The sequence below is a fragment of the Nicotiana tabacum genome, chromosome 21 (genome assembly GCF_000715075.1).
Source record: "Nicotiana tabacum cultivar K326 chromosome 21, ASM71507v2, whole genome shotgun sequence".
Classification (NCBI taxonomy): domain Eukaryota; kingdom Viridiplantae; phylum Streptophyta; class Magnoliopsida; order Solanales; family Solanaceae; genus Nicotiana; species Nicotiana tabacum.
Genome location: NC_134100.1, coordinates 38,534,721 through 38,547,821, shown reverse-complemented (window position 1 = coordinate 38,547,821; position 13,101 = coordinate 38,534,721). Strand labels below are relative to the sequence as shown.

At 37.4% G+C, this 13,101-nt stretch overlaps 1 protein-coding gene across 1 annotated transcript; it reads right to left on the bottom strand.

Annotated features, from left to right (window-relative positions):
- Positions 1-716: 716 nt before the first annotated feature.
- On the bottom strand, positions 717-3,795 carry LOC107770913 (histone-lysine N-methyltransferase ATXR6-like). Its single transcript, XM_016590242.2, has 6 exons — positions 3,456-3,795; positions 2,650-2,730; positions 2,293-2,525; positions 1,827-1,927; positions 1,511-1,723; positions 717-1,222 (listed from the first exon to the last, which is right to left on the bottom strand). Exons 1-6 carry the CDS (start codon positions 3,733-3,735, stop codon positions 1,063-1,065), a joined length of 1,068 nt encoding a protein of 355 aa, XP_016445728.1. The 5' UTR covers positions 3,736-3,795; the 3' UTR covers positions 717-1,062.
- Between the last annotated feature and the right edge of the window lie 9,306 nt (positions 3,796-13,101).

Sequence of the window (13,101 nt, the reverse complement as noted above, 5' to 3'; positions counted from 1 at the left end):
ATCACCCCATAATAAAGATAAGCCATCAATTAAGAACATAAATAGATAAGAAAAATATGAATATTGTACATGCGGCGTGACCGAGTCCTGAAAGAAGAATGATATTTATAGCATGTTTGGCCAAACTTTTGGAAAAAAAAAAGTACTTAAGAAGCAGAAACAATTTTGGAGAAACAGAAAAAAGTAACTTTTCTCCAAAAACACTTTTTTGAAAAACACTTTTGAGAAAAATACATTTAGAAATAATTTTTAAAAGCTTGGCCAAATACTAATTAGTGCTCAGAAGTATTTTTCAAATTAATTAGCCAAACACAAACTACTTTTTACCAAAATTATTTTTGAAAAAAAATACTTTTAAAAATAAACTAATTTTTACAGCTTGGCTATTAATCTTTCTTCAAATCCTAAAGAAAGAAATGACATTTTCAATCATTTCTCATAATTGACTAGACGTTAACATTCTAATATTAAGAGAAAGATACACACACAAAAGGCAAGAGTCTAAGTCAATAGAGGAGCAAAACTTGGATGGAGTGTTAGTTGTGTTTGGACATGAGTCTGGTACACTTGATCAAAGGTGCTCATGGCATGGACATCGAATGAGTAGTAGCTCATAAATTTTTTATAGAACTTATCAACCTTTAGGAACGTTCATAGCGATATGCATGAGTCCATAACATCAATAAAACTAAAACACAAAGAAATATCCACCAACATTTTCTGGCCCAATGATCAGAATCTTTTATTAAGATAAAGACAATGCAATAAGTAGATGTAAAGCAGTTAATGGCTGGGATCTATAAAGCCGATATTTGCACACAAAAACTTCACAAGCAACTGGAACTATGTGCTTGTACATGAACGTTCTTGACGTTTGAGATGTTAGAATGGGCAATTAGACCTAAATTAATGAATTGGGCTTCCCCAAGGCAAAATCCTTCTTATGCAGCTACCCAACCCAACATTTAGCGGTATGCAGCAACAGACTACTAATGTAGAAACCAAAACTGGAAAGGTCAGTTAGACATGGTTAAGTTAATTTGCTATTTGGATCCTATGAGGTCAGACAAAGTGCTCCGTTGGATATTCATTTTCATAACCATTATAATCATAATATAGCCTCTCCCCCTTCCGTATATCTCTGCTTGCGATCAATACAACTCTACTTTCACCATTAACATCAAATCTTACACACTTCACATTTTGCTTCTTCTTCCCATCCCTGCATTAGAGGAAAATATCCATCATTCAGATACTGATTCCAAATATGAAGCATACATTTAGGCCTACTTGAGATATAATGCACCTCAGTATTAATACCTCAACTTTTAGCAGAGTGCATTAAGTTTATGATGAAATCACCATATATTCAGAAACCTTCTTTTGGAGACAATGAAAAACTTTTGACATGATTTAGTGTATAATACCAAAATATATCATAGCATTAGAGGACGAAATGAAGAGGAGAGCTCAAAAGGACAAGTATTAGATGGATGGAATATGAACATACCGAGTATGGTTGTTTATGCCATTGATGAACCGAGCAATGTTGCTGCGCTTATCAGGACAAATGACAAGGCTTTTTGAAGGATCACCAGCAGTTAAAAGAGTCATCATGCTATCTCCATCATCAGTCTCCCGATTCTTCAAATAGTCAACGTCTCCAACATACTCTGTAATAATTGTCAAGTCTCTTATGAACCTGTCTGCTTCCACAGTAAATCTGATGAATGAGAACAAACAGATCATTTTCAGCCTCCAAATAGGAAATATTTAATGAAATGTTGATTTTTGAATAAGTTGGAAAAGAAGTTAAGAATGTCTACCCTTCTTTGGGATCAAAAACAACCATAAGAGGTGGCCATTCACCCCGTTCCACCATCTTCTTGCATAGATGCAAAGTTTCTATATCATCTTTTGGTAACACCTGTAGTTGAGAAATATAACAAAAGTCTTAACATTTAGAATGAATCAAGTAACACACCATGCGAAAGCAGCTTGAGTTTTTCTGACCAAAAGAAAATTTAAAATCCTTAAAAGATCTCTCCTTTTTTAGTTACTTTTGACATTTACAGTTGCTATTGCTTTCTTCTTTGGCAAATATTTTAGATTACGTAGAAATCAAAAGGGGTATGTTTTACAAAGTGATAAAGCAAAATTGTACTATATTTTTTGAATTGTCGTTCTTGGTATTTCCAAAGCTTAGTTCATCATTACCCTGCCAACTCTGAAGTCTAACACATTTTTTTGGCCAAAATATAATGTTCCCAATATTTCTATGTTTTACTATACCTGCATCCCGTCTCGTTCAAGTGCAGCACGATTAGCTGATCTTGCAGCCATGCCTGACATATAAGTAAGCTCATTACTGAATTCTGCTCCAGCTGTTGTCAAAGCCATAGCAAGAGACGCCATTTGTTCCAGTCTCCTGGTAGGATCCTCACAAGGATTGAAGGGAAGCAATCTTCTCCTCTTCTTCGACACTACCAAGCTACTGCTACTACGCTTTCGTTTCTTTGGGCAATCTATAGAAACAAAAGCAACGAAGGATCAAGATCACTCACTCTTCAAGTAATAAGAGGCATGGAGAGGTAATGAAACCATAAACAAATTAAGAACACACTGACGAGACCTTGAAACGACTTTTACCTGGATTAAGCTTGTCAATTGAATTTGTTGGTCTCTGAATCCGGAAAAAATCAACAATTTTTGTCTGAACAAGAGGAAATTCTGCATATCAAAGGAAAATGTAGCTATTAATCACCAAAAGGAATAGGTTTGAACCAATCATGTGGTATTATCCCTTATATTTCTCCCAACATGGAAACAGCAAAATTCAAGATACATATGTTTTACATGTTGTGAATTTAGTTGTTGCAATCATCTATGGAAACCAGGTTGCTGTAAGACAAACACAATTGTGACTATCTGCCTATATACTACTTAAAAAAGAGAAATGGAAAAAAAGGAAACACTAAGATCAAGATTTTGGGATTGTGGTAGTTTAGCATAGTTCTTTCAAGTTAACCTCATTCAGTCATAAACGGAATTTGCATGTAAGTATTTGGTACACACACCTACTAAGTTTATTGAAAGATCCTAGAGTAACATATAATATAAACCTTATCCAAAAAAAAAACATATAGACTACCTACTGCTAAAATCCTGAATTTACTCTACTGTCAATCGCATAATCCTAGAGAGTGAGCTACAAAATGCATAAATCTAGTTGGAGGCAAGCATTGGTATAGTAAAACAAGTATACCTCCAAACAAGGAAATATTCAGCTACAAAAAAATTAAAAAGTAATTTCAAGATAAAGGTGGTGCATGGATCTATTAATCGAGTTGAGAAAGAACAAAAGAAACTAGATAGAACCCCATGAACATAATTTTGTTCTCAACGCATATATACGTGAAATCCCAATTGAAAAGGAAAAGAATCCATGGACATACGATTGAGATTGTTGGTATAAACACAAGATGGGCAGAACCATGAGCCTTGAGGCACCGACGGAAGTAGGGGATTGAGGCAAAATAGGTGAAATCCCATATCACAATTGTCACACAGCAAAAGTTTATCCGCATTATCGCCTGATCCACATTTCTCACAGCAACTGTCGCTGTAATCCTCATCTGCTTTTTTCCTTGATTTGTACTTTTTCCTCAATGCGGTGGAGACGGGTTTTGGAGCTACGGTTCTTCTCCTTAACACGGTTGATGTTGAAGGAGCCATTGTTACAATCAGGTGAAAGAAGAAATGGGATTTTGGTAAGGTTTTTTGTTTCTTAAAATATAATTTAAAAGAACCGGGAAAGGGATTTGCTTTCAATATCCGCGGGAAACTGTTGTTATTAGCGCCAAAATGTTTTCGGGTCAGTGGGCTTTTCTAGCCTTTGTCACGTGGCCTACATGCTAAACGTCTGGTAAACGCTACCTCAGATTTTGACTACTCATGATAAAATTAATTTAAGTAAAAGAAACAAAGATAAATATACACTGAACTACCAAACAAACTTCATGAGATGGTTAAGTGGTAATATCGGGATAAAACACGCACAACTATGCCTTATAAAAGAATTAAATGGTCGTTGCAAATATAATTCGGTTTACAATTTCGGAGTCGAATTCCACATAGAATTAACCTACTAATTATAACCACTAGTTTCGCAAGAATTCAAGTAATCAACTTCCAAAAATATTGGATAATAAGTTGAGTGTTTACTAACTAAAAGCAAAGTAATTAAAAAGTTGTAATTTTATTACTAACAAAGCAAATGTTGTAGACAAGATTGGAAAGGTCTAGAATTATGATTTCCCTCCATCTTCGGAATCCTCCTCGCTACGTTTTCTATAAATTCGCCTAAGTATTCTCTACCGATCGTGAGTACTTCGGGAATCGTAATTCTCTTTCAAGCAACTACCATAATTTACTAGACGTATTCTTCCGAACTAGGCTAGCTGGCATTAGTTCATTGTTAACTAAGATCGTATCAAGGTTTCGTTATTCCTAATCCCACCTTTAAACCCTCTGTTTGATTCCTCATATAAGTTAGGAGTGATGTTATTTAACAACTACCTGAATGTGTATCCTTTTCCAAGCAATACACACTAAATAGGCGCAGTCAATTGAGGGCCTTTCAATCAACAACAATAATCACATAGTTGAACAAGTAGAGAAAATTCAATGGCAAACATATATTAAACATAATGAAGTTTCATCCTCCAAAAGGTTCCATCAAACTCTAGATAAAATAATTTAGCTACTTGTAATTGTTTGCACAACTACAATATTAGAATTCATCACCAATAATATAAAGAGGAAGAAGAAAGATAAAAACTCGTTTCCGAATCTTCCGTCTTGCTCCTTGCTTGTTCTTGCCTTCGTAGATATTATCTAACCCTTAAAAAGTCATTTTTTGATGTACTTATATCACTTAGGGCTGATATGGGGCGGAACTAATTAATCCAAACTCAAATGGGAAAATCTGGATCAGTGTCTACGCTTGTGCACCCATGGACACAGATTTAGCTTTTGAAATTCTTCCATTTCGCGAAGTGATTCGTGCCTTTGCTTCACTTCACTATTTTGTACCTTTAGTTTTCTCCTTTTTCGCGTCCGTTTTCATGCCTTCACTTCACTGTTTTGAAATTCTTCCATTTTTTGTTTTGCAAAAATTTGATATTTTTTGATCAATTATCATCTGAACTCACTCCTACACATAAGGAATACGTAATGAGTATATTTCACTTCAAAAATTATATAATCCCACATAACTCGCACGATAAATAAGATGAAAATACCCTCAAAATCATGCACTTTTGGTCATTTATCACCACCCCACGCTTAGACTTTTTCTCGTCCTCGAATAAAATTAAGTACGTCGATAAGAAATAAATTTTCAAACCTACTCAAGCATCATGCCAATGACAATGATTTATATCAACGCTTAGAACCTAGCATAAATACTATTCATACTTTTCCTCAAGCTTTCCTTCATGCCAAGACTAACTAAAATAACTGTGTGACTCTCTCTAACATCCTAGCCTCGAAATTTGACTCCAATACATTCCAAACTAAGACTCGCTTCTTGTGCCAACTCAAAAATCAAGGACTTTACCAATCTCCTGCAAATCATGCGCCCTCACCAATAAACCAAAAAGAGAAAGTAGTCCACACACTCAAACATAAGTTCGAGTATATTTTAAGGACTATCGAATCGAAAGAATTCGTTCACTCTCACAAAAATAACTCATATGCCACCCAAGTTCATACCATGGGCATGCCCATAGCGTAAGACTCGGCTAATATTAAGCTTGCATATGCTCGGATCAAGTAGGACTTCATATGTTGTAATGTAGGCTAAGGGACATATAGGATATATTTGGGAAAAATAGTGAATAGCCCTCCTAAGCACATTAATACACTATACTTCACTTTCAAACACATTCTCGTCACGACCAAGTCCGTGTCATACCACAAACCAATATACAATTAGGCCCTTCTTCTTTAAGCATATCATCACGTAGATGTTCACTAGTCCGGATCAAGACATGGGAGGTGTACTACATTTTTTTTTGTTTGTGTTTTCTTCAAAAACTTTTAACACTCCCTTTAATTTTGGTGTTTCCTGCTAGTAATTCATTTTAATACAACGCACCTTCTCGGCCTTCCTATGGTTCAACTCAAACGCTACCCGGTCTCTCTCTTTACTCTTATAGCGACTTAAGTGCTTTCGGAGGTGCAGAATGTGATGATCCGATAGGTCATTTTGAGATTTAGCCTTTATTTCCGCATTCCGAGACCTCGACTAGATCCGTTTAGCGTTCCTCGATTTGGGTGCACAGTCCGTGTCTTGTTCCGGAAAGTTTTTATGTGGAAAATTGAAGAAAATGTGAATTTTTACCTTAAAAATGATTTGAGTTGACTATGGTCAATATTTTGTGTATTGTTGACTAGGACTGGGCAAATATCGGGTATAACCGATAAAATGATATTGGGTTATCGATATCGGGTTATTGGATAATTAGTTCGATAGCAGTTTAATATTATTTGACTATTGGGTTATCAGTTCGGGTCTCGGTTTGTCAATTTTTTTAACGGTTTAACCGATAGCCTAGTATGCTTTAACAAAATTATAATTTTACCCACTAAGTATATAAAGCCACCTTATGGCTCTATTCTCTTGGCAGTTACTCTTCATCTTCAGGCCTTAATCTTTAGAGTAAGTTTTAAACTTTTCCGAATTTCTCATCTTAATTCTCCAGTTAAGATTTTTAGTTTTAAACTTTAAAGAATTAGTTGTTCAGATTTTTAGTTTTTCTATTTATTTCTTTTGTTGCACTAATTCTCTAGTATTTACAAGATTAGGATTTTATTATTTTTCTATGAATTATGACCGCTCGCAGTGAGGTAGTTAGTAAAGTTAGATTATTGAATGTCTTATTCCTTACTCCTACTAACTTATAACTTTAAAAATTCAAATCATTCATTGGGATTTCCAAATGCAAAGAAAGTTTTCTTTTCTAAAGTTAAATTTACTCACTCTTTTCTTAAGAGCAAAAATTTAGTTCCTTTCTCTTATGATCACGATTTCGATAATAAAAACATAAATTTTTAGATATTTTTGATTCTTATCGGGTAAACCGATAACCGAACCGATAAGGATCGATAAACGACTAACTGATACCCAATAATCGACATCTTATCGGTTAGATTATCGGTTTAGCATATTAATAAATCGATAACCGATATGTTGAACCAATAACATTCACAACCGAAGTGAACTGACCGATGCCCACCCCTATTATTGACAGAGACTTGAGGTACAACTGCACATCGTTCGCAGCCTTAAAGTCCCCTTTTTTCCTAACTTTGTTGTTTTACTGAGTTATAAAATAGTGTATTTTATTCAGACCATGTTTGTAGTACTCTAGATGTTCATGTAGTCCCGGCACCAGTTTCTGGGTTATGTTTAGACTCGTTGTTTCGTATTATTATTTATACTAGACTTCAGACTTGTACCGTTTTTATTGTTAATATCTTGTCGTAAATTATTAAAATCAGTAAATTTTTCGTTCACGCCGGCTTGCCTAGCAAGTAGATGTTAGGCGCCATCATCACCCCGAGGTTGGGATTTCGGGTCTTGACAAGGGTGAACAAGATTTGATTAATAACAAATGGGTATTCAGCTTGTAATGTGGGTGCCAAGAAAAATGTCTACATGGTCAAAAGGGTTGAATATGGATAATATTAGCATAAGTAGGCAAAAGAGGCTCAATAGTCAATCAAAGAAATGCCTATATCATCTCCTAGCCTTACGAGACTTAATCATTACGCTTCGACTCACATATAGGACAAGTTCTAGACTAGCCTGGGATAGCATAGAGTATAACCAAAATTCTCACCTCGCACAATACACATGACCCACTCAAGACGACTCAAAACCGATTATGAAGTTAAAGCAACTAAGCACAGCCATCATAAAACTAAACCATATAGGAAGTACATAATATGAGTTAAAAGATGAGCCCAAAAGTCGAATAAAGTCACATATATTCTTAAGGCACATAATCACTAGAATTACGAGGGAAGTGCTAAGGACAAATGCTCCAGGTCTAAGTCCCGATATAAAATATGTCACGAAGCACAAACTCAAGATCTTCCCATTCCATTAACAGTTCAAAACGAACAAAGGAAAAAAATTATTTTGTATTTTTTTCTCTAGACTTTAATCCCTCAAGAAGACTGTCTAGAAAATTCATCGTCAGGCAAAGTCCACCAATTTTTTTACAAAGTTAACAAAAACTACATTAAAAAAACTACCCGTTTCAAGAAAATGGCATCCCTGGGAAAGAACCGTAGTTTAATAAAAAAACCGGGATTATGCCAATAAAAAGCTAACTACGATTATACAATTACAATGGCCTTAAGTGTGATCATAGCAAAATCTATCATTAGCAATTAAGCACATGCCACAAAAATAAAATTCTGACACCCCCACCCCACACTTAAGAGAGTGCACTGTCCCTAGTTGCACAATATCACAAAAACATACAATAAATGATCAATAGTAGAGTGGGTGTAAGGAACTCCCTCATCATATCTCAGGTTGCAGGGAGGATAGGTCACGAACCTCGGTCCTCAATGATGATGGATCCTCCAATGCGACACCAGATGTGTCGATGACTGCTATCAGCTCACCCTCCGTAGTCAAAGCAGCAACCCCAACAACCTCCTCTCGAACCTCAGTCGGCTCCTTAGTAGCAGTGCCATCAGTAGCACTCAAAACAAACAACTCTACATCTCCCAACTCCTCGAAGTCTATCTGGAGTCTTCGTCCAAGAACAGCCTCGAGAAGCACAATGAACTGCTCTCGAATTCACTGGTCATAAGTCTCCTGTGCAGTTAGCAAAGCACGGTTTCCTGCCTCTAAATCTGCTCGCAACTGCTGAAGTGCGCCCTCCATATCAGTGATGTGCTCACCATGTCCCTTATTCTGTATAGTCACTACTGATGGGTCCTGAATAAAGCAAATGTCATGGAATGCTGACTCTAGGGGTGGGCGTCGGTCGGTTCGGTTCAGCTTTCATGAAGTTCAGTTCGGTTTGTTCGGTTTTCTATTTTCTATTTGGTGCACCACTAACCGAACCAAAATTAGTTTAGTTTCTTCGGTTTTTGCTAATTCGGTTTGGTTGATTTTTGGTTCAATTCGGTCGGTTTAGTCTTCTCGTATTGAGCTTTTAAATCAGACTTTTTATACTAAAATATATGACTAATTTATGTTTTAGTGCAACTAAAACTCGAATACGTAATACTTATAATATGATTGGCCAAATTATTTAGTTGATGTAGGAAATATAAATTTATTTGACAAAAATTACTTACAATATAACTATCTCGTAGACAGCAACATCGCGACATGCAAGCAAACAAAGATGAAATATGCATTGGCAAACATGTTGTTGTTTTTTATTTTCCTTCTTATAAAACAAAAGAAAAAAATGAACTGGCGGTGTTGGTGTCCTTGATTTTCCATTCTTAGGAAGATATGACTCCATAAGGTACCAAAAGTTAAGGATCAGGCAGAAGGGATAATTTTTAGAATGTGAGACTTTATTTGGTTTTTGGCTTCAAATTTTATAATGTAAATATGTGGAAAGGTTGGGCTAGACAACTTAAGAGGAGCCCAGAGGCTAGGACCCATATTAGAAAACTTTGGTTTTTTGGTTTAACCAAAAATCGAACTTTCAAAATCGAGCACCGAACCGAACACCGAAATTATAGAAAACATAAATCGCAAACCGATCGAATAAGCCGAAAAACCGAAACTGAATAAACCAGAGTTTATGGTTTGATCAATTTTTTTGGTTCTGTCGGTATTATGCCCACCTCTAGCTGACTCTGTGCCTTCACATATCTCATCCTCCTCCTTAGTCAACTTGTATTTCCCAAGTAAAGCAGTCAATGTATGCACAAAGTAGAGCGTCCACCGCATGTTCTTCCTGGTCTTTGCCATTTGACTTTGCAAGATAGCTCCAATGTTCACCACAATACCTGTCATCGGTGAATATACCTAGAACACTCGCTCCCAAATCACAATAGACTCGTGCGTTGCTGTTATCAATCCGTTGCAGACCTAATTCAACCATGCTCGAGCCTATTTGTTCATATACTTCTTTGCCAACCCATCATTTTTCGTCCACTTGGCTTGTCCTGATCCCCTACACAAGATCGTAACTATGTGGTCCAAGTTCGGCCTCTGCTCAGTCCTCCAATACTCTGATTCGAACTGCGAGGGTATACGATAATATCTATTTATTGATGTGGCGGAGATGTCAACTTTAGTCCCACGAATCCAGACAATATCATTGCCACTGTCAGGATCCCAATTTGCATACAACTCATGCACAAGAGTCAAATTTGTCTCGCCCTTCGGCCCTTGAGCAAAGCGTGTCCACCCATTTTTCTCTATTGCTCGAAAAATATCTGGGCAACTTGACTCGGTGGCCCCAAAGTTCAGCGTTCTCTCAAACAATATTGGATTGATCTGTTTAGTCTTTATATGCGCCCATTTCCTCCACACACTTTCACTCACAAAGTTCTTTTACTACACTGACCTATAAACCGGAGCACTCGGCTCCTCCTCACTTTCAGGCAATGAAATAATTGTCTCCTCGGCATTAGATGAGTCAGGTTCAGACTCTGACCCGACAACCCTTTTTGCCTTGCCCTTTCCCTTCACCTCAGCTACTTTTCGCTTCTTAGCCGGTGGTGGCTTTGAAGCTCCCTTTCAGATTTGGACCAGAGCCTCTCTTGTCCTATACGGCCGTGATTGACGTGCCCTTGGTTGTGTTTGTTGATCCGCTCCTAGTCCACACTCAACAATGAGTGAACGAGGTCGTTGGAAGAATAGTACCCAACTATGAGTCGGAGTCGATTTCCTCAGTGAGCTAAATATGGGTGTTAGAGTGTACTTGATGAGTGTAGAAGAAATAGCTTAAATACGCTTCCAAACAAGATGGTTTTGCAAATTACTTCTACAATCTATACTAACAATGGTTAACTAGAGAAATGAACTTAAAGATTGATAAGATGTTTTTGGTTATTTTCAAATAGGTAAAAGGCCTAGGGATGTAACCTTCGCCTAGGTGTTAGCCTAATGAGTTAATCACGTTAATACATTTTTAATGATCGGGGTGTATTATAGCTCTCAAATCTAAGTTACCCACTCAATAACTCTCGGTCATAGAGTGATTTTGCCCAATTCGGCTTTCTCAAGCCCAAATGGATATCAAGCCAAATAGTTGATATGAGCTCAAGTCGGGTTTTCCCTATCTCTAGTTCAAACCCTTTAATTAGGCTAGTCAAAACCTTAACTAGCCTAATTTCTTGTTAGCTAAGTTTTCCTAGACTAGGTCCCTGTAAAGACCAAGTCAAAAAGATATGAATCAATGTTTGCAACCATTAATTATAAAATTAAAGCATGAACAAGGCTAAATAACAAATACCCAATCATAAGCAAGTATTAGATTAATTACCCATAAGGTTTACACACTAGGGTTGGGTTACAACCCTAGAAAATATCTAGCTACTCATAATGAAAATAGAAGAAAATAAAGAAGAAACACTAATTAAAGCATAATAGCAAATTAAAATAATAAACTAATGTGTTTTAAACCCAAATTGGTCACAAATTACAAAAAGTGGTAAACTACAATAGCTACAGCTCAAAAAATACCAAACTTGCCCTAAAAAAGTGATTCCCGTCTAGTTATAGTGGCCCAAAATTCGCTGACAAAAATATCCTTCGGGAGGTTCTGCGGTTGAACAATTTCATGTGCGGTCCGCACTTTGCTCAAGTCTGTAGGTTGAGGGATTCTCCAGCCACACAATTTGGTTTGCGGCTGCACTTCAGCTTCTGCGGCCGCACAATTCCATGTGCGGTCCACACTTCTGGCAGGGCTTCACTCTTGGTCATTTTGCACACTATGAACTTTTTGAATTCTTGTTAGTGCGGCCATGTTACATGGCCGCACAAATTGTGTGCGGTTCGTGCTTTGCTTTGATCAACTTCTGAGCTTTAACACCAGATCTGCAGTCACAGAGAGAATTCTATGGTCCGCGCTTTCTTCTGCGAGCGCAAAAATACTTCTATGGGCCGCACTTTTGGCCTGCTCCGCTCCTTCTTTCCTTATGAGTCGGAACACTTATTTTAGAGTTCAATTTCTTTATTAGAGTCCGATTCTCCAACAATCCTGCAATTTTGCACAATTTCATTAGTTTTGGGAACATAAATCAATACTTTCGGACTAAAACTAAAGTAAGAAGGTATTAATAATGGACATCCCGAACAGTCTGCGCACCCATCTCTGGAACAACTGCTGGCTCAGAAGTCTGGATAGTACTTTCCAAAACCTTGGAAGTGCTTTGAGATGAAAAGGCCTCATCCATGGGCTCAGATCGCCCTTGTGGCCTAGACTGTGCAACTGCCTGCTCCTACGGAATAGATGCAAAGTTGCCCTCAAAAGCTTCTCTAGACGAGACATAAGAGCTAGACTCATAGAGATATGCACCCCTCCCTCTGCCTGCTATGGCCTTCTTCTTGATAGTTTTGGGCTGGCTAAGGTGCAAGGTATCTCTACCTCGACCCCTAGAAGAGTCACCTCTGCCTTTTGTAGTTTCGCCGTGGCCGCACGATCGAACCATTGTCTGTATCAAAGCAAAGAGGATTGTTAGTAGCAAGTCATCATTCAACACAGTCAAAACTTATGTAGGCAAGGGAGAACATTGAGGACACAGTGAGGTTACTACAGGAACAACTGTCACGCCCCGAACCTAGGAGCGAGACAAGCACCCCGTGCCTCACCTAACCTGGCGTACCAAATTGCGACTAAGGGACTCTGAACACATAATGTCATACTTTGGCCATGGGACCAGCTTGCAAGACAATTTGCGAAGCAAAATATAAAACTGAATGGAAACTAGCACTAACTAAATATCAATATAAAGCTAGGCCGACAAGGCCGTCATAGCTACTACAGCTGACAAACCACCAATTTATACAAACCCAACATACTGCACTAACCAACAGGATATGCC

Coding starts and splice junctions, on each gene's coding strand:
- LOC107770913 (XM_016590242.2), bottom strand. CDS start 3,735: ATGGCTCCTTCAACATCAACCGTGTTAAGGAGAAGAACCGTAGCTCCA. Junction 2,526..2,649: donor AATTGACAAGCTTAATCCAG/GTAAAAGTCGTT, acceptor TTGTTTCTATAG/ATTGCCCAAAGAAACGAAAG. Junction 1,928..2,292: donor TTGAACGAGACGGGATGCAG/GTATAGTAAAAC, acceptor TCTCAACTACAG/GTGTTACCAAAAGATGATAT.